This window comes from Salmo trutta, unplaced genomic scaffold (assembly GCF_901001165.1).
Source record: "Salmo trutta unplaced genomic scaffold, fSalTru1.1, whole genome shotgun sequence".
Taxonomy (NCBI): Eukaryota; Metazoa; Chordata; class Actinopteri; order Salmoniformes; family Salmonidae; genus Salmo; species Salmo trutta.
Window position 1 is genome coordinate 868,033 of NW_021823216.1, and position 27,395 is coordinate 895,427.

The window sequence follows — 27,395 nt, forward strand, 5'->3', positions numbered from 1 at the left end:
ATACTACTTCGCATACACTGCCGTTACAGCCTCCAGCAAGAAGAGAAGAGTGTCGCTGTATAAAAATGGACTTCTAATGGTGACTGTGACCGATGATGTTTCAGACTCAGAGGATGGTGGATCCAATGGTGTCACACTGAAGCTGGATGCAGGAGATGAAGTCTACACTCGTCTGATGGCAGGCTATTACATCTTTGATGACAATAATCACCACAGCACCTTTACTGGCTTTCTGCTCTTCACTTAGAAAACAGTTAATTCTATAGCTGAATCGTACTGCTTTTTAATGATTTTATGACATATGACAAAAAAATGCTTATGACTTTTTGTGTGAACTAAGCATTGTTAACAAGGTGAAAAACAAACAATATTGTGTCTTCATCATTTAACCCAACGCATCTGAATCAGAACCAACCAGTCCAGGGGGATATATTAAGCTTGAGGCATTTTTCAGTTATTTCTGTACGGACTGATCGGGTGATGCAATCTTTGTGCTGCTTTGTGTAAGAATGAAAGTGTAGACCTGATTCTCTTTTCAATAACTGACTATTGAATCATTTTATAAATAATTTGTTTGATCAATGAGACAGAATGGGAGGTTGGGTAGTGTCCTCCATGTTTTGTCTAATGAATAAAGAAATGTTCTTCTCCAATTAACAAAGACAACGACTAAATAATATTTCAGTTAAATGATTTATTTTCTGGGAGGTAAAGTAGTGCATAAATAACTGGTAATCATTATATTATTATATTATTATTATAGTAATACCGTATTGGTTTCACTTCCAGAGCTCTCTTAGAAGCCAGATGGTACATTGAGAAACAACTGATCTAATATTAAATCAATTCAACTAAACAATAAGTAAAGAACATCTATCGGTAAGTAATAATATAATGATGTCCTCTTCTTCTTTTCTAATATCATAAACCAAACATGACACACATTTTTCAAAATAAAATTACTAACAGAAAAAAAGGCAATTTACATAATTTGAGAAATAAATCTGACTTCAACATCCATTATGTAGTAAGAAACATAACATGTTACAGACATGATCCTTACATGTTTTTATTTATATATACTGAACAAAAGTAGAACTGCAACATGCAACAATTTCAACTATTTTACTGAGCTACTGCTCATTTAAGGAAATCAGTCAATTGAAATAAATTCATTAGGCCTTAATCTATGGATTTCACATGACTGGGCAGGGGCACAGATGGGGAGCCAGGCCCAGCCAATCAGAAATAGTTTTTCCCCACAAAAGGGCTTTCTTACAGACATAAATACTTCTCAGTTTCATCAGCTGTCCAGGTGGCTGGTCTCAGATGATCCCAGAGGTGAAGATGGCGGATGTGGAGGTCCTGGGTTAGACAGAAAGCACTGAGCTAGGCTGAAACACCTACATTTTGGAGCTGCCTTACTCAAGAAAACAGAAAGCACTGAGCTGGGCTGAAACACCTACATGTTAGAGCTGCTTTACTCAACAAAACAGAAAGCACTGAGCTGGGCTGAAACACCTACATGTTAGAGCTGCTTTACTCAACAAAACAGAAAGCACTGAGCTGGGCTGAAACACCTACATGTTAGAGCTGCTTTACTCAACAAAACAGAAAGCACTGAGCTGGGCTGAAACACCTACATGTTAGAGCTGCTTTACTCAACAAAACAGAAACTACTGAGCTGGGCTGAAACACCTACATGTTAGAGCTGCTTTACTCAACAAAACAGAAAGCACTGAGCTGGGCTGAAACACCTACATGTTAGAGCTGCTTTACTCAACAAAACAGAAAGCACTGAGCTGGGCTGAAACACCTACATGTTAGAGCTGCTTTACTCAACAAAACAGAAAGCACTGAGCTGGGCTGAAACACCTACATGTTAGAGCTGCTTTACTCAACAAAACAGAAAGCACTGAGCTGGGCTGAAACACCTACATGTTAGAGCTGCTTTACTCAACAAAACAAAAAGAGACCACGTTTGTATGCGGCTTCATTACCTCAATGATCTTTTTTTTTGCAAACTGATATGTGACACGTATTAATGACAAAATAACATTTTTATTTTATTTATTTCACCTTTATTTAAACAGGTAGGCTAGTTGAGAACAAGTTCTCATTTACAATTGCGACCTGGCCAAGATAAAGCAAAGCAGTTCGACACACAACAACACAGAGTTACACATGGAATAAACAAAACATACAGTCAATAATACAGTAGAACAAAATAAAACAAAAAGTCTATATAGAGTGAGTGCAAATGAGGTAAGTTAAGGGAATAAATAGGCCATGGTGGCGAAGTAATTATAATATAGCAATTAAACACTGGAATGGTAGATGTGCAGAAGATGAATGTGCAAGTAGAGATACTGGGGTGCAAAGGAGCACGATAAATAAATAAATACAGTATGGGGATGAGGTAGGTAGATATATGGGCTGTTTACAGATGGGCTATGTACAGGTGCAGTGATCTGTGAGCTGCTCTGACAGCTGGTGCTTAAAGCTAGTGAGGGAGATATGAGTCTCCAGCTTCAGAGATTTTTTCAGTTCGTTCCAGTCATTGGCAGCAGAGAACTGGAAGGAAAGACGGCCAAAGGATGAATTGTCTTTGGGGGTGACCAGTGAGATATACCTGCTGGAGCGCGTGCTACGGGTGGGTGCTGCTATGATGACCAGTGAGCTGAGATAAGGCGGGGCTTTACCTAGCAGAGACTTGTAGATGACCTGTAGCCAGTGGGTTTGGCGACGAGTATGAAGCGAGGGCCAACCAACGAGAGCGTACAGGTCGCAATGGTGGGTAGTGTATGTGGCTTTGGTGACAAAACGGATGGCACTCTGATAGACTGCATCCAGCTTGTTGAGTAGAGTGTTGGAGGCTATTTTATAGATGACATCCCTGAAATCGAGGATCGGTAGGATGGTCAGTTTTACGAGGGTATGTTTGGCAGCATTAGTGAAGGGTGCTTTGTTGCGATATAGGAAGCCGATTCTAGATTTAATTTTGGATTGGAGATGCTTAATGTGAGTCTGGAAGGAGAGTTTACAGTCTAACCAGACACGTAGGCATTTGTAGTTGTCCACGTATTCTAAGTCAGAGCCGTCCAGAGAAGTGATGCAGGACGGGTTAGTAGGTGCGGGCAGTGATCGATTGAATAGCATGCATTTAGTTTTTCTTGCGTTTACTAGCAATTGGAGGCCATGGAAGGAGAGTTGTATGGCATTGAAGCTCGTCTGGAGGTTAGTTAACACAGTGTCCAAAGAAGGGCCAGAAGTATACAGAATGGTGTCCTCTGCGTAGAGGTGGATCAGAGAATCACCAGCAGCAAGAGCAACATCATTGATGTATACAGAGAAGAGAGTCGGCCCAAGAATTGAACCCTGTGGCACACCCATAGAGACTGCCAGAGGTCCAGACAACAGGCCCTCCGATTTGACACACTGAACTCTATCAGAGAAGTAATTGGTAAACCAGGCGAGGCAGTCATTTGAGAAACCAAGGCTGTCGAGTCTGCCAATAAGAATGTGGTGATTGACAGAGTCGAAAGCCTTGGCCAGGTCGATGAATACGGCTGCACAGTAATGTCTCTTATTGATGGCAGTTATGATGTCGTCTAGGACCTTGAGTGTGGCTGAGGTGCACCCATGACCAGCTCTGAAAACAGATTGCATAGCGGAGAAGGTACGTTGGGATTCGAAATGGTCGGTAATCTGTTTGTTAACTTGGCTTTCGAAGACCTTAGAAAGACAGGGTAGGATAGATATAGGTCTGTAACAGTTTGGGTCTAGAGTGTCACCCCCTTTGAAGAGGGGGATGACCACAGCAGCTTTCCAATCTTTGGGAATCTCAGACGATATGGAAGAGAGGTTGAACAAGCTAGTAATAGGGGTTGCAACAATTTCGGCAGATCATTTTAGAAAGAGAGGGTCCAGATTGTCTAGCCCGGCTGATTTGTATGGGTCCAAATTTTGCAGCTCTTTCAGAACATCAGCTATCTGGATTTGGGTGAAGGAGAAATGGTGGGGGCTTTGGCGGGTTGCTGTGGAGGGTGCCGGGCAGTTGACCGGGGTAGGGGTAGCCAGGTGGAAAGCATGGCCAGCCGTAGAGAAATGCTTATTGAAATTCTCAATTATAGTGGATTTAGCAGTGGTAACAGTGTTTCCTAGCCTCAGAGCAGTGGGCAGCTGGGAGGAGGTGCTCTTATTCTCCATGGACTTTACAGTGTCCCAGAAAATGTTTGAGTTAGTACTACAGGATGCAAATTTCTGTTTGAAAAAGCTAGCCTTAGCTCTTCTAACTGCCTGTGTATATTTGTTCCTAACTTCCCTGAAAAGTTGCATATCACGGGGGCTATTCGATGCTAATACAGAACGCCACAGGATGTTTTTGTGCTGGTCAAGGGCAGACAGGTCTGGAGTGAACCAAGGACTATATCTATTCCAAGTTCTACATGTTTTGAGTGGGGCATGCTTATTTAAGATGCTGAGGAGGGCACAACACGCAAAGCAGGTGGGGCTATTTGTTTTGTATACAGAGATTGGGTTAGAGGCAGCCCTATATATACATAGATTGGGTTAGAGGCAGCCCTATATATACAGAGATTGGGTTAGAGGCAGCCCTATATATACAGAGATTGGGTTAGAGGCAGCCCTCTGTATACAGAGATTGGGTTAGAGGCAGCCCTATATATACAGAGATTGGGTTAGAGGCAGCCCTATATATACAGAGATTGGGTTAGAGGCAGCCCTATATATACAGAGATTGGGTTAGAGGCAGCCCTATATATACAGAGATTGGGTTAGAGGCAGCCCTATATATACAGAGATTGGGTTAGAGGCAGCCCTATATATACATAGATTGGGTTAGAGGCAGCCCTATATATACAGAGATTGGGTTAGAGGCAGCCCTATATATACAGAGATTGGGTTAGAGGCAGCCCTATATATACAGAGATTGGGTTAGAGGCAGCCCTATATATACAGAGATTGGGTTAGAGGCAGCCATATATATACAGAGATTGGGTTAGAGGCAGCCCTATATATACAGAGATTGGGTTAGAGGAAGCCCTATATATACAGAGATTGGGTTAGAGGCAGCCCTATATATACAGAGATTGGGTTAGAGGCAGCCCTATATATACAGAGATTGGGTTAGAGGCAGCCCTATATATACAGAGATTGGGTTAGAGGAAGCCCTATATATACAGAGATTGGGTTAGAGGCAGCCCTATATATACAGAGATTGGGTTAGAGGCAGCCCTATATATACAGAGATTGTGTTAGAGGCAGCCCTATATATACAGAGATTGGGTTAGAGGCAGCCCTATATATACAGAGATTGGGTTAGAGACAGCCCTATATATACAGAGATTGGGTTAGAGGCAGCCATATATATACAGAGATTGGGTTAGAGGCAGCCCTATATATACAGAGATTGGGTTAGAGGAAGCCCTATATATACAGAGATTGGGTTAGAGGCAGCCCTATATATACAGAGATTGGGTTAGAGGCAGCCCTATATATACAGAGATTGGGTTAGAGGCAGCCCTATATATACAGAGATTGGGTTAGAGGCAGCCCTATATATACAGAGATTGGGTTAGAGGAAGCCCTATATATACAGAGATTGGGTTAGAGGCAGCCCTATATATACAGAGATTGGGTTAGAGGCAGCCCTATATATACAGAGATTGGGTTAGAGGCAGCCCTATATATACAGAGATTGGGTTAGAAGCAGCCCTATATATACAGAGATTGGGTTAGAGGAAGCCCTGTATATACAGAGATTGGGTTAGAGGCAGCCCTATATATACAGAGATTGGGTTAGAGGTAGCCCTATATATACAGAAATTGGGTTAGAGGCAGCCCTATATATACAGAGATTGGGTTAGAGGCAGCCCTATATATACAGAGATTGGGTTAGAGGCAGCCCTATATATACAGAGATTGGGTTAGAGGCAGCCCTATATATACAGAGATTGGGTTAGAGGCAGCCCTATATATACAGAGATTGGGTTAGAGGCAGCCCTATATATACAGAGATTGGGTTAGAGGCAGCCCTATATATACAGAGATTGGGTTAGAGGCAGCCCTATATATACAGAGATTGGGTTAGAGGAAGCCCTATATATACAGAGATCGGGTTAGAGGCAGCCCTATATATACAGAGATTGGGTTAGAGGCAGCCCTATATATACAGAGATTGGGTTACAAATCAAATTCCATCCATAAATCCCTTTCTATATCATCAGTCACAAAGTGCTTTTACCGTAAGCCGGCCTAGATCCCTATGCAAGCAGCAGTATAGTGACAAGTAAACATCTCCTTAGAAGGAAGAAACCTTGAGAGGAACAAGTGTCAGGGAGAAACTTAACTTCTCCTCGGCTCCTTCTCAAAACCCATTGGAGGAGAAGATCAGAGGGGAAGAACCTCTAGCTTTTTCGCAATGTGTTTTGAGAAGGAGAGGAGGAGAGAGAGGACGTTTGAGATTCTCCCTCAGACGGGAGGAGGCCCATCCTCCTCGCAGGTTGACGTTTATTGTCATTAATCTTGCCCTGGAGGCAGAACTGCGTGATTTTCATTCGATGGGCCAGCTGCAAAGTAAAAATAGGCTATATTGTAAAAATTCATGAAAACAAACATTTGCTTTTTGGTCTTCTTTTAAGTTTGGGATTAGTCATTAGGGTTAGCAGTGTGGTTAAGGTTAGGTTAAAATTGATATTTTATGACTTTGTGGTTGTGCCAGCTAGCGACCACTCTGCAGGCTGCCTCTAGGGCAAGATTCATGACAATAAAATACATCCTCCTCTTGCTGTACATGTTAGAAGCCAATAATACATAAGACCACTAGGTGGTGACATCACACCAGCAAAACTAATGGTAACCGTGAACACAGACCAAGGTGGTGACATCACACCAGGAAAACTAATGGTAACCGTGAACACAGACCAAGGTGTTGACATCACACCAGGAAAACTAGTGGGAACCGTGAACACAGACCAAGGTGGTGACATCACACCAGGAAAACTAATGGTAACCGTGAACACAGACCAAGGTGGTGACATCACACCAGGAAAACTAATGGGAACCGTGAACAGAGACCAAGGTGGTGACATCACACCAGGAAAACTAATGGGAACCGTGAACACAGACCAAGGTGGTGACATCACACCAGGAAAACTAATGGGAACCGTGAACAGAGACCAAGGTGGTGACATCACACCAGGAAAACTAATGGGAACCGTGAACAGAGACCAAGGTGGTGACATCACACCAGGAAAACTAATGGGAACCGTGAACAGAGACCAAGGTGGGGACATCACACCAGGAAAACTAATGGGAACCGTGAACAGAGACCAAGGTGGTGACATCACACCAGGAAAACTAATGGGAACCGTGAACACAGACCAAGGTGGTGACATCACACCAGGAAAACTAATGGGAACCGTGAACACAGACCAAGGTGGTGACATCACACCAGGAAAACTACTGGGAACCGTGAACACAGACCAAGGTGGTGACATCACACCAGGAAAACTAATGGGAACCGTGAACACAGACCAAGGTGGTGACATCACACCAGGAAAACTAATGGGAACCGTGAACACAGACCAAGGTGGTGACATCACACCAGGAAAACTACTGGGAACCGTGAACACAGACCAAGGTGGTGACATCACACCAGGAAAACTACTGGGAACCGTGAACACAGACCAAGGTGGTGACATCACACCAGGAAAACTAATGGGAACCGTGAACAGAGACCAAGGTGGTGACATCACACCAGGAAAACTAGTGGGAACCGTGAACACAGACCAAGGTGGTGACATCACACCAGGAAAACTACTGGGAACCGTGAACACAGACCAAGGTGGTGACATCACACCAGGAAAACTAATGGGAACCGTGAACAGAGACCAAGGTGGTGACATCACACCAGGAAAACTACTGGGAACCGTGAACACAGACCAAGGTGGTGACATCACACCAGGAAAACTAATGGGAACCGTGAACACAGACCAAGGTGGTGACATCACACCAGGAAAACTAATGGCCACGTTTCCTGGAGAAGTTCACTGACACTTTTTACAGAATGACATCAATAACCTCATGAAAACAGTGACCTGTGTTTTTAAAGACGTTAGTCGGTGTGTGTGTATATATTTGTGCTCGTGCGTGTCCGTGCGTGAGTAGGAGGGCACCATGGAGAGAGTATTCATTTTTTGTCATATACCAAACTGCACTCATACTCTGTCTAACTGTGGGAGTCATCATCATGTTTGTGGTTGAGTGAACCAGAGACCAAGCAGTTCTTCACGGAGTGTGTGTACTTGAACTTCGAGCATTATTACTGACTGCTATAGCCTCCAGTGGGAACAGACTGAGTGGTGAGTTTGAACAGTTTATGAGAAAGTGATACACACTTCCCTTCAGACTCATCCAGGGGCCAGCCCAGAGACTCCTTCTCTTTCTGTCTCTCCTGAAATATTAGCCTCATCCATCCCAGAGACTCCTTCTCCTTCTGTCTCTCCTGAAATATTAGCCTCATCCATCCCAGAGACTCCTTCTCCTTCTCTCTCTCGCTCTCTCTCTCTCACACACTATTTCTCCCGCTTCTCTCTCTCTTCTGTGAAGACAGAGGTCTTACAGGAGCCAGAAGAGGTAAATGTGTGAGCTGGTCTGTAAATGGAGCAATTCCAGCTTTAATTTGCTATTAAGTGAGAACAAGATGCACTAAATTCTACATTAGAAAGAGAGAGGAGAAAGAGAGAACCCACTGACACCCCTATCAGATCAAAGCAAAATCACATTCTACTTGAACAGAGCAATATTTAATCATGAGGCATCCAAGCTGAACAAACGGCATACTATTAAGAAATGCTATAGATGGAAGGAAAGTAGTGTAGAAACCTACCAGAAAGCAATTAATCAACAACAAACTCAATCCCTTTTAGACAACTTCCTGGACAAAACGTTTCACTGCAATAGCGAAGGTGTAAACTTGGCAGTAGAAACCCTAAATAGCTTCACTATCAAATCGAAACATTTCAACCAGACAACCTAAGAAAATGAACAACAATGACAAATGGTTTGATGAAAAGTGCAAAATCCCAAGAAAGGAATTGAGGAACATATCTAACCAAAAACACAGAGACCCAGAATACCTGAGCCTACGCCTTCACTATGGTGAATCACTAAAACAATACAGAAATACACTACGGAAAAAGAAGGAACAGCACGTCAGAAATCAGCTCAATGTAATTAAAGAATCCATAGACTCTAACCACTTCTGGGAAAATGGGAAAACACAAATAGTTATCTATCCAAAATGGAGATGTATGGGTAAACCACTTCGAAAAATACTTTTTTTATAACAAAGAACAAACAGCAAAAACACATACATGAACAATAGAACATTTTAGTCAGCTATTAAAGACTACCAGAACCCACTGTGAATTCTCCAATTACATTGAATGAACTACAGGACAAAATACAAACCTTCTAACCCAAAAAGGCCTGTGGTGTTGATGGTATCCTAAATGAAATTATAAATTATACAGACCACAAATTTCACTTGGCTATACTTAAACTCTTTAACATCATCCTCAGCTCTGGCATCTTTCCTAAAACTTGGAACCGAGGACTGATCACCCAAATCCACAAAAGTGGAGACAAGTCCGACCCCAATAACTACAGTGAGATATGTGTCAACAGCAACTTTGGGAAAACTCTCTGCATTATCACTAACAGCAGACTCCTACATTTCCTCAGTGAAAACAATGTATTGAGCAAATGTCAAATTGGCTTTTTACCAAATTACCGTATGACAGGCCACATATTCACAATGCACCCCCTTATTGACAAACAAAACACAACAAACGCAAAGTCTTCTCATGCTTTGTTGATTTCAAAAAAGCTTTTGACTCAATTTGGCGTGATGGTCAGCTATGGACATTTATGGAAAGTGGTGTTGGGGAAAAACATACAACATTATAAAATCCATGTACACAAACAAGTGTGCGGTTAAAATTGGCAGAAAACACACCCATTTCTTTCCACAGGGCCGTGGAGTGAGACAGGGATGCAGCTTGATCCCAACCCTCTTCAACATATATATATCAATGAACTGGCGAGGGCACTAGAACAGTGCAGCACCCGGCCTCGCCCTACTAGAATCTGAAATCAAATGTCTACTGTTTGATGATGATCTGGTGTTTCTGTCCCCAACCAAGGAGGGCCTACAACAGCACCTAGATATTCTGCACAGATTCTGCCAGACCTGGGTCCTGACAGTAAATCAATCAATCAAATGTATTTATTAAGCTCTTCTTACATCAGCTGATGTCACAAAGTGCTGTACAGAAACCCAGCCTAAAACCCCAAACAGCAAGCAATGCAGGTGTAGAAGCACGGTGGCTAGGAAAAACTCCCTAGAAAGGCCAGAACCTAGGAAGAAACCTAGAGAGGAACCACGCTATGAGGGGTGGCCAGTCCTCTTCTGGCTGCGCCAGGTGGAGATTATAACAGAATATGGCCAAGATGTTCAAATGTTCAAAGATGACCAGCAGGGTCAAATAATAATAATCACAGTGGTTGTCGAGGGTGCAACAGGTCAGCACCTCAGGAGTAAATGTCAGTTGGCTTTTCATAGCTGATCATTCAGAGTATCTCTACCGCTCCTGCTGTCTCTAGAGAGTTGAAAGCAGCAGGTCTGGGACAGGTAGCACGTCTGGTGAACAGGTCAGGGTTCCATAGCTGCAGGTAGAACAGTTGAAACTGGAGCAGCAGCACGACCAGGTGGACTGGGGACAGCAAGGAGTCATCAGGCCAGGTAGTCCTGAGGCAGGGTCCCAGGGCTCAGGTCCTCCGAGAGAAAGAAAGAAAGAAAGAAGAGAAAGAAAGAGAAGAAGAGAGAGAGAATTAGAGAGAGCATGCTTAAATTCACACAGGACACCGGATAAGACAGGAAAAATACTCCAGATATAACATACCAACCCTAGCCCCCTGACACATAAACTATTGCAGCATAAATAAGACAAAAATAATTGTCTTCCAAAAAAGGTCCAGTCGCCAGGACCACAAATACAAATTCCATCTACATACCTCGGCCTAAACATCAGCACCACAGGTAACTTCCACAAAACTGTGAACGATCTGAGAGACAAGGCAAGAAGGACCTTATATGCCATCAAAAGGAACATCAAATTTGACATCCCAATTAGGATCTGGCAAAAAATACTTGAATCGGTTATAGAACCCATTGCCCTTTATGGTTGTGAGGTCTGGGGTCCGCTCATCAACCAAGAAAAAACGGAGAAAACTATAACACTATTTGGCCCTAAACAGAGAGTACACAGTGGGAGAATACCTGACCACTGTGACTGACCCAAACTTAAGGAAAGCTTTGACTATGTACAGACTCAGTGAGCATAGCCTTGCTATTGAGAAAGGCCACCGTAGGCAGACCTGGCTTTCAAGAGAAGACTGGCTATGTGCACACTGCCCACAAAATGAGGTGTAAACTGAGCTGCACTTCCTAACCTCCTGCCCAATGTATTGTCATATTAGAGACACATATTTCCCTCAGATTACACAGATCCATAAAGAATTTGAAAACAATCCAATCTTGATAAACTCCCATATTTATTGGTGGAAATACAGTTCCACAGTGTGACATCACAGCAACAAGATGTGTGACCTGTTGCCACAAGAAAAAGGCAACCGGTGAAGAACAAACACCATTGTAAATACAACCCACATTTATGCTTATTTATTTTCCTTTTTGTACTTTAACTATTTGCACATCGTTACAACACTGCACATAGCCATAATATGACATTTGAAATGTCTCTATTCCTTTTCAACTTTTGTTGTTTATTATTGTCTATTTCACTTTTGATTATTATCTATTTCACTTGCTTCTGCAATGTAAACATGTTTCCCATGCCAATAAAGCCCTTTGAATTGAAGAGAGAGAGTTGATTTAATCACCTGCTCACTTAAGGTATGACACCAGTCTTTGACTTGTACCCCCTGTGTATAGCCTCGCTACAGTTATTTTATTGTTGCTCTTTAATTATTTGTTATTTTTCTATTTTCTTCTTTTTTAATTTTTTATTTTTTACTTCAGTTTATTTTAGTAAGTAATTCTTAACACTTATTTTTCATAAAACTTCATTGTTTGTTAAGGGCTTGTAAGTAAGTATTTCACTGTAAGGTCTACACCTGTTATATTCGGTACATGTGACAAATACAATTTGATTTGATGATTTGCCTGAATATGTACAGGGCTTTTCACCCTTTGTCTGGAATAATAGCCCTAAATTAAACGTTAAACAACATCCTATGACAAAGTCCAAAGGTGCCACCACTTCTTACGGCTGGGTGTAATCATTAGTCCAAACAGTTGGAAAAAAGCGAGAGATTCTATGTGACAGATTAAGGTAGGTCCCTCCCCGTTTCGTTCTGTTTACGAAACGTTTGGCAACAGAATCGGGATAATGACTACACCCCTGTTAACGCTAATGTTCCCTGGCGGATGTTTACGGAAGTGGAAGCTTGAACAATAAACAGTTCAATTAATAATAGCTGTTGTATGCGAGATATACTCAACTATGTCAATGATCTCGTTAATTGCGTCGTTGGTTTACAATGAATGTGTAAAATATCATATATACTTTTTTCCCCTACTGTATTATTGACTGTAAGTTTGTTTTACTCCATGTGTAACTCTGTGTTGTTGTATGTTGTTGAACTGCTTTGCTTTATCTTGGCCAGGTCGCAGTTGTAAATGAGAACTTGTTCTCAACTTGCCTACCTGGTTAAATAAAGGTGAAATAAAAAAGAACGTAAAAAGGGATTCAGCAACACCCATTGGTGAGTATTTAGTTACGTGTTCTACTGGAAACACGTGACCTGTCCCACTACGTCGTCGTCAGCTGAGACAGGCGACATGGCGACTTCAGCGGGATTCAAGGTGCTGAGAAAACACATTTCTGGCATTTAAAAAAAATGTTTTATATACTTTGTTTTGTTCGCATTGTCAACGGATCATGTTGTCTGTGAGGTTTTGTAAATAGTTTAACCGAAATCAGTTGGCTAGAAGTTGAAAAAGCCCTGGGCGACACTTGACAACCAACGTTAGCCAGTAGAAGTTGCCTGTCCAGTTGGCAGATTCAGGTCGAAGTGGTTTGCGGTCATAATAAGTTACTTGTAAAACTGTGAAACTGTCGACTTCCAGAACACCAACAGGCTCGTGTTGTTAACTTTCATAGTGACAAGTTGAGCTAACTTGTAACGTTACTAGCAACCACCAAAACAAACATGCACAACAGTTTAAAAGTTGTCAGGAAGTTGGTCGAGCCAGCTACCTAGCTAGCCACATCACATTCCTGAAAAGGTAGAACGGTGACAGAATGTGAAATTGGTCAATGTTCAAAGAGCCGCCAGCAAAATTGTAAACAATACAGCAAATGTATCCCATTACATTGTCACATGCAAACGGCACTTGATTTGGATGAAGTTAGCCAGCTAGCTAGGTACATTAGGCCTATTTGTTTACCAAGTCTCCAACAACAACATAACATGAGTTGTATTCATCTCTGAATGTGTTTCCCTCTTTCTCTCTCAGGTTCTATATGAGCATGATGGAGTTTTTATACACACCAACCCAGAAAGGAGCGAGGAGCAGGATTCTCTCACTTCAGGATCCCTGCGTGTCCTGGACCAGGTATGTCAATATGCAACACAATGAGATGTATCCTTTCCTGTTATAATGTCCACAGATCAGACTGAACATTCGTTCTCCTCATTTCTACCAGGATGGAGACATAGTGCTGGAATATAAACCCATGGAAGATGTTGACCACTCTGCCATGCTGTGTGCTGCCAAGGTTAGACTTTATTTGCATATCTTTAGATTTAATATTCCATGTTTCAGGTCATCATAAAAAGTGTACACATGTACATATATTAAAATACTAACAAGATTAGACTCTTAGCAATCTTACTGGTATATAGTAACACTGCTAATTGGCTTGGCCACAACTGTTGGCTGGTGCTGATAATACAGACAGTGCAATTTGTTTAACATGGAAATAGCTGTTCTATCATTCAGCCTACAGTAGCAGCCAATGTGTGGTGTTCAATGTAGACCTACATTCCATGAGACTTTTGAAAAAACAACATGCAGGTCTTGACATGATCCTGTTTTATCCACTTGTCCTTCAGACAAGGTGGTGACTGGAAATGTTGTTTGATGCAAGAAACCACTTTACAAGATAAAATGCATGATTATTCTGACATTATTACAGAGAATCAGAGAAATTATACTCCCCTCTGCCTATTGGATACTTAGCTTATTCAAGCCTGTCTCAAAATAATAAAACTGCCCCTTTAAGACAAAATTAGCTCTTTACCTGACTCATTTTTCAAAGATGTATAGAAATGTACATGTTTTATGGTCTTGTAGGAAGCAATCACTCCCCTATTGCTGACTACGGATTATCTATAACTGGGCTAATACCAACGCAATTAGAACAGTAAAACTAAATGTTTTGTCATACCCGTGGTATACGGCCTGATATACCACGGCTGTCAGCCAATCAGCATTCAGGGCTTGAACCACCCAGTTTATATAGGCCTACTGCAGCTCTGATTGGTTATGCCTCCGGTCTGTGTAGAGTACGGGCTGAGTGGTGCCTGTCAACACAATAATCATACACCGATGTGTTCTGCCTACAAAAGAAAATCTCTTGCATAGTTAGTTTTGCCTACTAAGTCTTGCACAATTCGTTTTGTTTCGGTATGTTGCGTTGAAAGTGGCTAATAACGCATTGATTCGATCACAATTCCCACAGTAAAGGGACACGTTGATAGTGTTAACTAAAGGGGGGAAAACTCTATAAAGTTCAATCTCGTGCTTCTCTGCGCGGGCTGATATTTCTTCTGCGCGGTGTCCGCGCAGCTTAATGGGAACATTAGTCAGAATTATGATGACAACACTCCACATTTTATATATTGGCTTGGCTGTATCCATGGTGACACATCAGTTGTCTTGAGAGCTTGATGATGACTGTCAAACCACAGTCTGGCTCCAATCACCTTGGTCATGTGACAGCAGCATCGCTTCATGTTTCCTGTCTGTTTCTCTGCTGCACTAGAATAAAGATGTTCTAGTGATCTCTGACTGAAATAAAAACCCTGAGAGCAGAGATGCAACAGGAAACCAAAGCCCAGAAGTATATCCTGATTCCTGAATCTAAAATGGTTCATCCCGGTCGTGATGAAAACACATAGCTAGCTCATCTCTTCATAGAAACTAACTCTCGTCTCTCTATCAGCCACTCAGGACAGATGTCTGTCAGTTAGGTTCTCTGTGGAGACAAAAAAAACATCCCCTATTCTCTTTCTATGTCAAAACCGGTTTAATTTGAATAGCCTCTCTCATAGTATTTCCAGCCTTTGCTGTAATTATCTGTACCACTACCTACCCAGTCAGCCAGCCAGAACTATGTACTGTATATAGATAGTACTGTATATAGGGGTATGTGTGTGTGTGTACTGTATATAGATAGTGACCCCAAAATGTTGTACTTAGACATTTTGAAAAACTGCAGATTTTTTTTTTATGGAATATCTACATGGCCGTACAGAGGCCATTATCAGCAACCATCACTCCTGGGTTCCAATGGCACGTTGTGTTAGCTAATCCAAGTTTATCGTTTTAAAAGGCTAATTGATCATTAGAAAACCCTTTTCACAGAACAGCACATACTGGTTCTAACCAGAATAGAAAGAGGAGTGGGAGGCCCCGGTGCACACAACTGAGCTAAAGGGCAATTACATGTTTGTCTAGTTTGAGAAACAAACGCCTCACATGTCCTCAACTGGCAGCTTCATTAAATAGAACGTGCAAAACACCAGTCTCAACTTCAACAGTGAAGAGGCGACTCCAGGATGCTGGCCTTCTAGGGGCAGAGTTGCAAAGAAAAAGCCATATCTCAGACTGGCCAATTAAAAAGGAAAGTTTGAGATGGGCAAAAGAACAGACACTGGCCAGAGGAAGATTTGGGAAAAAAGGGTTATGGACAGACGAATCTGAGTTTGAGGTGTTCAGTTCACAAAGAAGAACATTCATGAAACGCAGAAAAGATGGAGGAGTGCTTGACGCCGTCTGTCAAGCATGGTGGAGGCAATCAAATAAAATTTTCTTTGTCACATACACATGGTTAGCAGATGTTAATGCGAGTGTAGCAAAATGCTTCTAGTTCCGACCATGCAGTAATATCTAACAAGTAATATAACAATTTCACCACAACTACCTTATACACACACAAATGTAAAGGAATGAATAAGAATATGTACATATAAATATATATGGATGAGCGATGGCCGTGTGGCATAGGCAAGATGCAGTAGATGGTATAAGGTACAGTATATACATATGAGATGAGTAGTGTAGGGTATGTAAACATTATATAAAGTCACTAGTGATAAATTGATTACATCCAATTTTGTATTATTAAAGTGGCTAGAGATTTGAGTCAGTATGTTGGCAGCAGCCACTCAATGTTAGTGATGGCTGTTTAACAGTCTGATGGCCTTGAGATAGAAGCTGTTTTTCAGTCTCTCGGTCCCAGCTTTGATGCACCTGTACTGACCTCGCCTTCTGGATGGAAGCGGGGTGAACAGGCAGTGGCTCGAGTGGTTGTTGTCCTTGATGATCTTTTTGTTCTTCCTGTGACATCGGGTGCTGTAGGTGTCCTGGAGGGCAGGTAGTTTGCCCCCGGTGATGCGTTGTGAAGACCTCACTACCCTCTGGAGAGCCTTATGGTTCTGGGCGGAGCAGATGCCGTACCAGGCGGTGATACAGCCCGACAGATGCTCTCGATTTTGCGTCTGTAAAAGTTTGAGATTGAAGAGGCGCTGTTGCGCCTTCTTCACCACGCTGTCTGTGTGTGTGGACCATTTCAGTTTGTGATGGTCTGTGATGGTCTGGGGGTGCTTTGGTGGTGGTAAAGTGGGAGATTTGTACAGGGTAAAAGGGATCTTGAAGAAGGAAGGATATCACTCCATTTTGCATCGCAATGCCATACCCTGTGGACGGCGCTTAATTGGAGCCAATTTCCTCCTACAACAGGACAATGGCCCAAAGCACAGCTCCAAACTATGCAAGAACTATTTAGGGAATAAGCAGTCAGCTGGTGTTCTGTCTATAATGGAGTGGCCAGCACAGCCACCGGATCTCAACCTTATTGAGCTGTTGTGGGAGCAGCTTGACTGTATGGTACGTAAGAAGTGCCCATCAAGCCAGTCCAACATGTGGGAGGTGCTTCAGGAAGCATGGGGTGAAATCTCTTCAGATTACCTCAACAAATTGACAACTAAAATGCCAAAGGTCTGCAAGGCTGTAATTTCTGCAAATGGAGGATTCTTTGACAAAAGCAAAGTTTGAAGGACACTATTATTTCAATTAAAAATCATTATTTATAACCTTGTCAATGTCTTGACTATATTTCCTATTCATTTTGCAACTAATTTCATGTATGTTTTCATGGAAAACAAGGACATTTCTAAGTGACCCCAAACTTTTGAACAGTAGTGTATATGGGTAGGTGTGTGTACTGTATATAGATGGTACCGTATTTGGGTGAGTCTGAGTATACCTGTATTCTCTCTCCCAGGAGTCTAGCTCCGTGTTTGAATGGGGCCAGCGGCACCAGGGTACAAGCCAAAACCCAGGAGACAAGCCTCCCAGGCAGGTGGAGCACCAGCTGAGCTGTGAGACAGAGTGGGACATGGTTCACACTGTTCAGTTCAGGAAGAAACCCAGCAACAGTGGAGAAGGTGAGTGGAAGAGAACACCCTAGAACACAGCAGAACACCTTAGAACACAGCAGAACACCTTAGAACAGAGCAGAACACCTTAGAACAGAGCAGAACACCTTAGAACAGAGCAGAACACCCTAGAACAGAGCAGAACACCCTAGAACAGAGCAGAACACCCTAGAACAGAGCAGGTCCCGGTAGGCCACAGTAGAATGGCCATTTATTTGACCTTTTATTTAGTCAGGGAAAGTAATGGAGAACATATCAATGATTTAGCATCATCATGCTTCCTCTATGGACAGCCAAAATGTCACTATTCATTACCTGTCCAGCTGATATATTGTCATTACCTGTAGCCTACTGCAATGAAAAATGTCTGGTTTCTTTCAACTGTCAAGTCTAGTACTGGAACCACAATGCAACATAATTGTTGTTCTTGGCCTTGCCGTTCTGTGGTTCTTCCTGGCAAGACTAAACAAGGTTAAGCGTGCAGCGCTCTCTCATGTATATATATTTATGTGTGTGTGTATATATTTCTCTCTCTCCCTCCCTCCTCTCTGGCTGGAATTCCAAATCACCTCTCCTCTTCACGTCCAGAAGCTGCTTTAGTGGAGCGACCCTGATTAAGTTGGTTGGAGGAGAGGAGACTAATTGCTTCAGTTTTCCCACAGTACGATCAATCTTCTCCAGCAGGCCGCTGGGGGATTAATCAGGCCTCCTGCTACTTCCTGCTCTGCAGACATTTAAATGTCAAGCGAGTCAAATTAAAAAGCATTACACATGGATCTATACAACTATAGATGAAGTGTGGCATGAACGTTGTGCTGCTTGTCTCTCTGCATTAGGAAATACCCTAGAGAGAATACACACACATACTCTAATTTGTGTCTCTCTTCTGTGTGTGAGTACATGCGCAGTGTTGTGTATCTAAACCCCCCCCTCCATCTCTCTTTCTCTCTCTCTCTCTCCCTCCCTCTCCTCATTGTGTTTCTATGTCTGTGTATATCCTGTATCTAAACCTCTCTCTCCAGGTGCTCCTCCTAAACCCGCTCCCATCCCAGAGAAGAGTAAGGGTTCCCGGCTGTTCTTCCGTCTCAGTGACCTGGCCTCAGTCAGGGTGAAGGAGGAGGGCTGGTCCTACCTGGTGTTCACCCTCAGAGACCGCAACATGGGGGTTGAGCTGCCTGCCCTGCACTTTCACCAGGGAGGTAGTGAAGGCTTCCTGGACTGTCTCAGGAAGTACATGCTGCTGACACAGTACGTAGACCAGACAGTAAATATACATGCTGCTGACACAGTACGTAGACCAGACAGTAAATATACATGCTGCTGACAGAAGACATAAACACACTCAACTTAGTCTCTCAAAGACAGAACTGAGGGAGTGGGGCTCGGCAAGGGAGTGGGGCTCGGCGAGGGAGTGGGGCTCGGCGAGGGAGTGGGGCTCGGCGAGGGAGTGGGGCTCGGCGAGGGAGTGGGGCTCGGCGAGGCAGTGGGGCTAGGCGAGGGAGTGGGGCTAGTCGAGGCAGTGGGGCTAGGCGAGGGAGTCTAATACAACTTATTCCATGCATTCCACTTCATTCAAATGTAAAAAAAAAAAATGTGGTTTGACTTTAGCAATGAAAAGCCAGGGAATAGTGTTGTATGTATTGCCACTGGTAACACTGGGTATGTGGGGATCTTTGTGTTCCTCAAAGGGCCACTATCCTATGTCAGCCAAGGCCCAAGCCCAGTCCCACGGTGAACACAATTACCGTTTATACAGACATTCACTAGTGGACAGAGCAGAGCTGTCACGCCCTGGACAGACACACTCCAGAACACACCGCGCTCTACAATTGAAAGTCAAGTCTTTCCCAGTGCTGGAGATGATTGCTTGTATGATAGTATGACCCCCCCCCAGCCAGATGTAGCCTGTCCTGCTGTAAAAATACAGTGACCCGGCGCCCACACACCAGGTGCTCTGGTTAGTTCTGTGGCCGCATGGGAAGAGGCCTTGAAACTGAGGTTGTGTCCCAAATGGTACCCTATTCCCTATATAGTGCACTACTTTTGACCAAAGTCCTATGAGCCTTGGTAGAAAGTAGTGCACTACATAGGGAATAGGGTGCCATTTGGTACACATCCTGAAAGTGGTTTCTGTTCCGCTTCCACTCTGCCAGGTTCAGTTAAAAACAGAAAAATTGAATGCATTTTTATTTGTCACATGCTTTCATAAACAACAGGCAGCTTTAGACTAGCATTGAAATGCTTACTTTAGGGCTTACCTTTTCCAGCAACGTAGAGAGAAAGATAAAGCTAAAAACACGCATGCTGTGTCCGGGGGAGAGGCTAGAGGGGGATCTCAAGTCTCATGTTTATCACGGACAGTCACACCAGGTACATGGTTAACTCTGAAGAAGGCAGAATACATTCATTGGAGAAGTAACTGTTATCCCCCTGTAGGTTTCTCTCTGCTGCTATCCCCCTGTAGGTTCCTCTCTGCTGCTATCCCCCTGTAGGTTCCTCTCTGCTGCTATCCCCCCTGTAGGTTCCTCTCTGCTGCTATCCCCCCTGTAGGTGCCTCTCTGCTGCTATCCCCCTGTAGGTTCCTCTCTGCTGCTATCCCCCTGTAGGTTCCTCTCTGCTGCTATCCCCCTGTAGGTTCCTCTCTGCTGCTATCCCCCTGTAGGTTCCTCTCTGCTGCTATCCCCCCTGTAGGTTCCTCTCTGCTGCTATCCCCCCTGTAGTTTCCTCTCTGCTGCTATCCCCCTGTAGGTGCCTCTCTGCTGCTATCCCCCTGTAGTTTCCTCTCTGCTGCTATCCCCCTGTAGGTTCCTCTCTGTTGCTATCCCCCCTGTAGTTTCCTCTCTGCTGCTATCCCCCTGTAGGTGCCTCTCTGCTGCTATCCCCCTGTAGGTTCCTCTCTGCTGCTATCCCCCTGTAGGTTCCTCTCTGCTGCTATCCCCCTGTAGGTGCCTCTCTGCTGCTATCCCCCTGTAGGTTCCTCTCTGCTGCTATCCCCCCTGTAGGTGCCTCTCTGCTGCTATCCCCCTGTAGGTGCCTCTCTGCTGCTATCCCCCTGTAGGTTCCTCTCTGCTGCTATCCCCCTGTAGGTGCCTCTCTGCTGCTATCCCCCCTGTAGGTGCCTCTCTGCTGCTATCCCCCCTGTAGGTTCCTCTCTGCTGCTATCCCCCTGTAGGTTCCTCTCTGCTGCTATCCCCCCTGTAGGTGCCTCTCTGCTGCTATCCCCCCTGTAGGTTCCTCTCTGCTGCTATCCCCCCTGTAGGTTCCTCTCTGCTGCTATCCCCCCTGTAGGTGCCTCTCTGCTGCTATCCCCCTGTAGGTGCCTCTCTGCACCTTTTGTTAGCAGATATAATGGCCAGAAAGAGAGGTTAAACTGTTTCCTTGCGTATGATGGTAAATTAATTGGCTGTCAGTGTAATTCCTATATTCACCGCTAGAGGGCTTCAGGGTCTGTGGAAGTCAGTCCATTCAGTTGCAGTCAAATATATTAATATCATTACACAATTCACTATTTCTTCTAACATATGTCAAAATTCACAAATCTAATGGTGTTCACACGTTTATTTGTTTGATTTACAACTGGCACAGGACCCCAAAAAATGTGAATAAACTGAAATTCGGGGCTCCCGAACGGCGCAGCGGTCTAAGGTACTGCATCTCAGTGCAAGAGGCGTCACTACATTCCCTGGTTCGAAATCCAGGTTATATAACATCCAGCTGTGATTTGGAGTCCCATAGGGTGGCACACAATTGGCCCAGCGTCGTCCGTGTTTGGCCGGGGTAGGCCGTCATTGTAAAAAAACAAAAAAAACTTGTTCTTAACTGACTTGCCTAGTTAAATAAAAAATATCTATTTTATTTTAATTAAGATTTTTCAATTCCAACAAAAAAATGGGCTGGACCAAATTATTCAAAATTCTAATTAATTTGGTTGGAGGCAAGTAATTGTCGGCAAGTGTAATTTATCCTACTTGTTGCAGGTGCCTACAGGGTAAAAATGGCCGTTCAACCAGTTTTGAAAAGCATTTGTAGTACTTCATCACATCAAATGTTATTTGTCACATGCTTCGTAAACAACAGGTGTAGACTAACAGTGAAATGCTTCCTGACGGGCCCTTTACCAATAACACGGAGTTAAATTGAAAACATTTAGAACGTGACACGAGGCATAAATACACAGTGAGTAAAAGTAACATGGCTATATACAGGGAGTACCAGTACTGAGTCAATGTGCTGGGGTATGAGGTAATAACATGGCTATATACAGGGAGTACCAGTACTGAGTCAATGTGCTGGGGTATGAGGTAATAACATGGCTATATACAGGAAGTACCAGTACTGAGTCGATGTGCTGGGGTATGAGGTAATAACATGACTATATACAGGAAGTACCAGTACTGAGTCAATGTGCTGGGGTATGAGGTAATAACATGGCTATATACAGGGAGTACCAGTACTGAGTCAATGTGCTGGGGTATGAGGTAATAACATGGCTATATACAGGAAGTACCAGTACTGAGTCAATGTGCTGGGGTATGAGGTAGTAACATGGCTATATACAGGAAGTACCAGTACTGAGTCAATGTGCTGGGGTATGAGGTAATAACATGACTATATACAGGAAGTACCAGTACTGAGTCAATGTGCTGGGGTATGAGGTAATAACATGACTATATACAGGGAGTACCAGTACTGAGTCAATGTGCTGGGGTATGAGGTAATAACATGGCTATATACAGGAAGTACCAGTACTGAGTCAATGTGCTGGGGTATGAGGTAATAACATGCCTATATACAGGGAGTACCAGTACTGAGTTGATGTAGAGGGGTATGAGGTAGTAACATGACTATATACAGGAAGTACCAGGTAATAACATGGCTATATACAGGAAGTACCAGTACTGAGTTGATGTAGAGGGGTATGAGGTAGTAACATGACTATATACAGGGAGTACCAGTACTGAGTTGATGAGCTGGGGTATGAGGTAATAACATGCCTATATACAGGAAGTACCAGGTAATAACATGGCTATATACAGGAAGTACCAGTACTGAGTCAATGTGCTGGGGTATGAGGTAATATCATGCCTATATACAGGAAGTACCAGGTAATAACATGGCTATATACAGGAAGTACCAGTACTGAGTTGATGTGCTGGGGTATGAGGTAATAACATGACTATATACAGGGAGTACCAGTACTGAGTTGATGTGCTGGGGTATGAGGTAATAACATGGCTATATACAGGAAGTACCAGTACTGAGTTGATGTGCAGAGGTACAAGGTAATTGAGGTAGATATTTACATTTAGGTAGGGGTAAAATGAAAGATAATAGACGGTAGCAGCATATGTGGTGAGGTGTGTGTGTGTGTGTGTGTGTGTGTGTGTGTGTGTGTGTGTGTGTGTGTGTGTGTGTGTGGGGTCAGTATGCGTGTGTGTGTGTGGGGGGGGGTCAGTATGCGTGTGTGTGCGCATGTTATGTGTGTTGGGGTTTGAGCTGTGTGTGTGAGCATGTGGGTAGAGTCCATTGTGTGTGAGTCTTGTTTAGCAGTTCTATGGTTTGGGGATAGAAGCTGTTCAGTCCTGTTGCTTCCAGACATTGGTACCGTTTGCCGTGTGGTAGCAGAGAGAACAGTCTACAACTTGGGTGGCCTTCCTCTGACACCGCCTGGTATACAGGTCCTGGATGGCAGGAAGGGCCCTTGTTCTTCGTTGTCTGTAGGCTACTAGAAGATGTAGTATTGTTGTGTTTCACGTCATCAGCTCGGCACTCTGTATAATTAACTCATCAACTGTGACTGTATCCAGTTAGTATTGTGATAATATACGTACAGTGCATTCGTAAAGTATTCAGACCCCTTGACTTTTTCCACATTTTGTTACATTACAGCCTTATTCTAATATGGATTCACTTTTTTTTCTCTCCCTCATCAGTCTACACACAATACCCCATAATGACAAAGCAAAAACTCTTTTTAGACTTTTTTTTCCAAATGTATTAAAAATATAATTTACATAAGTATTTAGACCCTTTACACAGTACTTTGTTGAAGCACCTAAGGCAGCGATTACAGCCTTGAGTCTTCTTGGGTATGACGCTACAAGCTTGGCACAACTGTATTTGGGGAGTTTCTCCCATTCTTCTCTGCAGATCCTCTCAAGCTCTGTCAGGTTGGATGGGAAGCGTTGCTGCACAGCTTTTTTCAGGTCTCTCCAGAGATGTTCGATCGGGTTCAAGTCCGGGCTCTGGCTGGGCCACTCAAGGACATTCAGAGACTTGTCCCGAAGCCCCTCCTGCGTTGTCTTGGTTGTGGGCTTAGGGGCGTTGTCCTGTTGGAAGGTGAACCTTCGCCCCATTCTGAGGTCCTGAGTGCTCTGGAGCAGGTTTTCATCAAGGATCGCTCTGTACTTTGCCTCAATCTTGACTAGTCTCCCAGTCCCTGCCACTGAAAAACATCCCCACAGCATGATGCTGCCTCAACCATGCTTCACCGTAGTGATGGTGCCAGGTTTCCTCCAGACGTGATGATTAACATTCAGGCCAAAGAGTTCAATCTCGGTTTCATCAGACCAGAGAATCTTATTTCTCATGGTCTGAGAGTCTTTAGGTGCCTTTTGGCAAACTCTAAGCAGGCTGTCATGTGCCTTTTACTGAGGAGTGGCTTCTGTCTGGCCACTCTGCCATAAAGGCCTGATTGGTGGAGTGCTGCAGAGTTGGGAGAACCTTCCGGAAGGACAACCATCTCCACAGAGGAACTCTGGAGCTTTGTCAGTGACCATTGTGTTCTTGGTCACCTCCCTGACCAAGGCCCTTCTCCCCTGATTGCTCAGTTTGGCTGGGCGGCCAGCTCTAGGAAGAGTCTTGGTGGATAAAAAATGATTGGGAATCTTCAACACTGCAGAAATGTTTTGGTTGCCTTCCCCAGATCTGTGCCTCGACACAATCCTGTCTCGGAGCTCTACGGACAATTCCTTCGACCTCATGGCTTGGTTTTTGCTCTGACATGCACTGTCAACTGTGGGACCTTATATAGACAGGTGTGTGCCTTTCCAAATCATGTCCAATCAATTGAATTTACCACAGGTGGACTCCAAGTTGTAGAAACATCTCAAGGATGATCAATGGAAACAGGATTAATCTGAGCTCAATTCCGAGTCTCCTAGCAAAGGGTCTGTATACTTATGTAAATAAGTTATTTCTGTTTATTTATTTTTAAGACATTTGCAAACATTTCTAAAAACCTGTTTTCCCTTTGTCATTATGGGGTATTATGTGTAGATTGGTGAGTATTTTTGTTTCTTTAATCAATTTTAGAATAAGGCTGTAACATAACAGAATGTGGGGGGAAAAAATCAAGGAGTCTGAATACTTTCTGAATGCACTGTATGTCCCTTATGAGTACCGGTAGCCTCATTTAATTCATATGATTATTATTGGCAATCTCATCAACTGGTGTTACTGCTGATATTGTTTACAAGGTATTATAATGTTTTATGAAGGCATGACTGTATCCATCACAATATTGATGTGAACGTGTCCTGTTGGCCAGCGTTCAGTGTACACTGTTTGGTACAGTAACCAGGACTGTGTTGACTCAGGAGTAGAGGTTTTAACACTGACTACAATACCTGACATCTATGAAAGGACACTACAGGACAACCATGGGTCTGTCTGTTTGGTTTTGTGTTTCATTATTTCCGTACACATTGATTACCTCCCCATGAGGAGTAGAAAGTAGTGTGGTCCCGTTTGTTTTACCATATACTGTGACAGCAGCATGGTACTATACCCGGCGGCGCTGTGGGGACAGAGTCCCCGGCGGCGCTGTGGGGACAGAGTCCCCAGTTAAGAGGACCGGTGTTTGTACGGTCGGTGTTACTTAACATGAATGTCATTTACAGGAGGCTTCATTGCTCATCCAGCAGAGATTTATGGTGGTTCTGCTGCGCTGCTACAGAACCTGGGAGGAGAGACACTCACTCACTCACATGGGCTCTAGTCTAACGTAGTGCAGTAAACAGGGAATAGGGCTCTGATCTAACGTAGTGCAGTAAACAGGGAATAGGGCTCTGGTCTAACGTAGTGCAGTAAACAGGGAATAGGGCTCTGGTCTAACGTAGTGCAGTAAACAGGGAATAGGGCTCTGGTCTAATGTAGTGCAGTAAACAGGGAATAGGGCTCTGGTCTAACGTAGTGCAGTAAACAGGGAATAGGGCTCTGGTCTAACGTAGTGCAGTAAACAGGGCTCTGGTCTAACGTAGTGCAGTAAACAGGGAATAGGGCTCTGGTCTAATGTAGTGCAGTAAACAAGGAATAGGGCTCTGGTCTAATGTAGTGCAGTAAACAGGGAATAGGGCTCTGGTCTAACGTAGTGCAGTAAACAGGGAATAGGGCTCTGGTCTAATGTAGTGCAGTAAACAGGGAATAGGGCTCTGGTCTAACGTAGTGCAGTAAACAAGGAATAGGGCTCTGGTCTAATGTAGTGCAGTAAACAGGGAATAGGGCTCTGGTCTAACGTAGTGCAGTAAACAGGGAATAGGGCTCTGGTCTAACGTTGTGCAGTAAACAGGGAATAGGGCTCTGGTCTAACGTTGTGCAGTAAACAGGGAATAGGGCTCTGGTCTAACGTAGTGCAGTAAACAGGGAATAGGGCTCTGGTCTAACGTTGTGCAGTAAACAGGGAATAGGGTGCCAGTCTCAGCCCTATATGTGTCCAACAGAATCACAGATCTGTCTGTTCATCTATCAGGTGTTTTGTTAGACAGTTTCTCAGTGGCCTTTAGCAGCGGTTTCCCCTCTCTAGTAATAATAATAACCGCCTTTACACCGTGGTGGCGTCCCAAACACCACACTATCCCCTATATAGAGGGGCTCTGGTAGGAGTTAGTGCTCTATATATGGGATTTGGGTGCCATTTGGGACGAAGGCTGTGGGATTTATTTGCATGCGGGGAGCTGCTATTGCAGTTTATCTCTTTCTAGATGCTGCCATGCTGTGATGGGTTGTTAAAGGCTCCCCTTTACTTCAGTGGATTGGACGGTTTTAACGGTTGTGTTTCAACACCATTTCTATGCTAATGCTGTGGGTGGTGAGTTGCTGTGTGTTCTGTGTGTGGCTGGCTACATTGTGTTGGTGTGGCCTTCTCTTACCTTCCACCTGCTGTGTCAGGCTAAACAGTCTACTGGTCTCTTAGGACCAATTGGGGGGGTGGGGAGCGCGAGAGAGACTCTCAATTCCAATAACCCATCTTAGCCTCCCCTCGTTTTCGAGTGTCCCTCGGTGGGGGAGTGTCCCTCAAACGGAGCATTTAGTCGTAGGGAGAGATAAATAACCCTATGGAATGGGACATCACTCATGCACAGCAGAAGCCGCCAAAGGATTGCTTACCTCGCAATTCATTGAAGACGAGCCTTGTGTTTTTCACAATGCCACTACTGACGGCAGTAATAGCTTTCCTTATACATGATTTCTCATGCAACAACACATACTTACCATATGAGAAACAAATGAGAACCGCAGAACAATAATGTGCCCTCTGGCTGTGGTTCAATGTGGAGTAG

General features: G+C 43.7%; 2 protein-coding genes across 5 annotated transcripts in view; both read left to right on the plus strand.

Moving 5' to 3' along the window:
- LOC115189705 (uncharacterized protein RP612) overlaps nucleotides 1-27,395 on the plus strand; it is a 579,758-nt gene that overhangs the window by 797 nt on the left and 551,566 nt on the right. Inside the window, exon 2 of one of the 4 annotated variants that reach the window (XM_029748249.1) lies at nucleotides 105-661. The exons of the other annotated variants lie outside the window; for them this stretch is intronic. Within the exon in view, the coding sequence (XP_029604109.1) occupies nucleotides 105-247 (143 nt within the window). The 3' untranslated portion in view covers nucleotides 248-661. Of the gene's footprint in view, nucleotides 1-104; nucleotides 662-27,395 lie in introns of those variants that run through there. 4 annotated transcript variants of the gene reach the window in all.
- The window catches only part of LOC115189703 (TBC1 domain family member 15-like), a 62,048-nt gene continuing 47,524 nt past the window's right edge, over nucleotides 12,872-27,395 (plus strand). Inside the window, exons 1-5 of the mRNA XM_029748243.1 lie at nucleotides 12,872-12,973; nucleotides 13,628-13,726; nucleotides 13,818-13,889; nucleotides 17,682-17,844; nucleotides 18,858-19,083. Of these exons, the coding sequence (XP_029604103.1) occupies nucleotides 12,950-12,973; nucleotides 13,628-13,726; nucleotides 13,818-13,889; nucleotides 17,682-17,844; nucleotides 18,858-19,083 (584 nt within the window). The 5' untranslated portion in view covers nucleotides 12,872-12,949. The remainder of the gene's footprint in view (nucleotides 12,974-13,627; nucleotides 13,727-13,817; nucleotides 13,890-17,681; nucleotides 17,845-18,857; nucleotides 19,084-27,395) is intronic.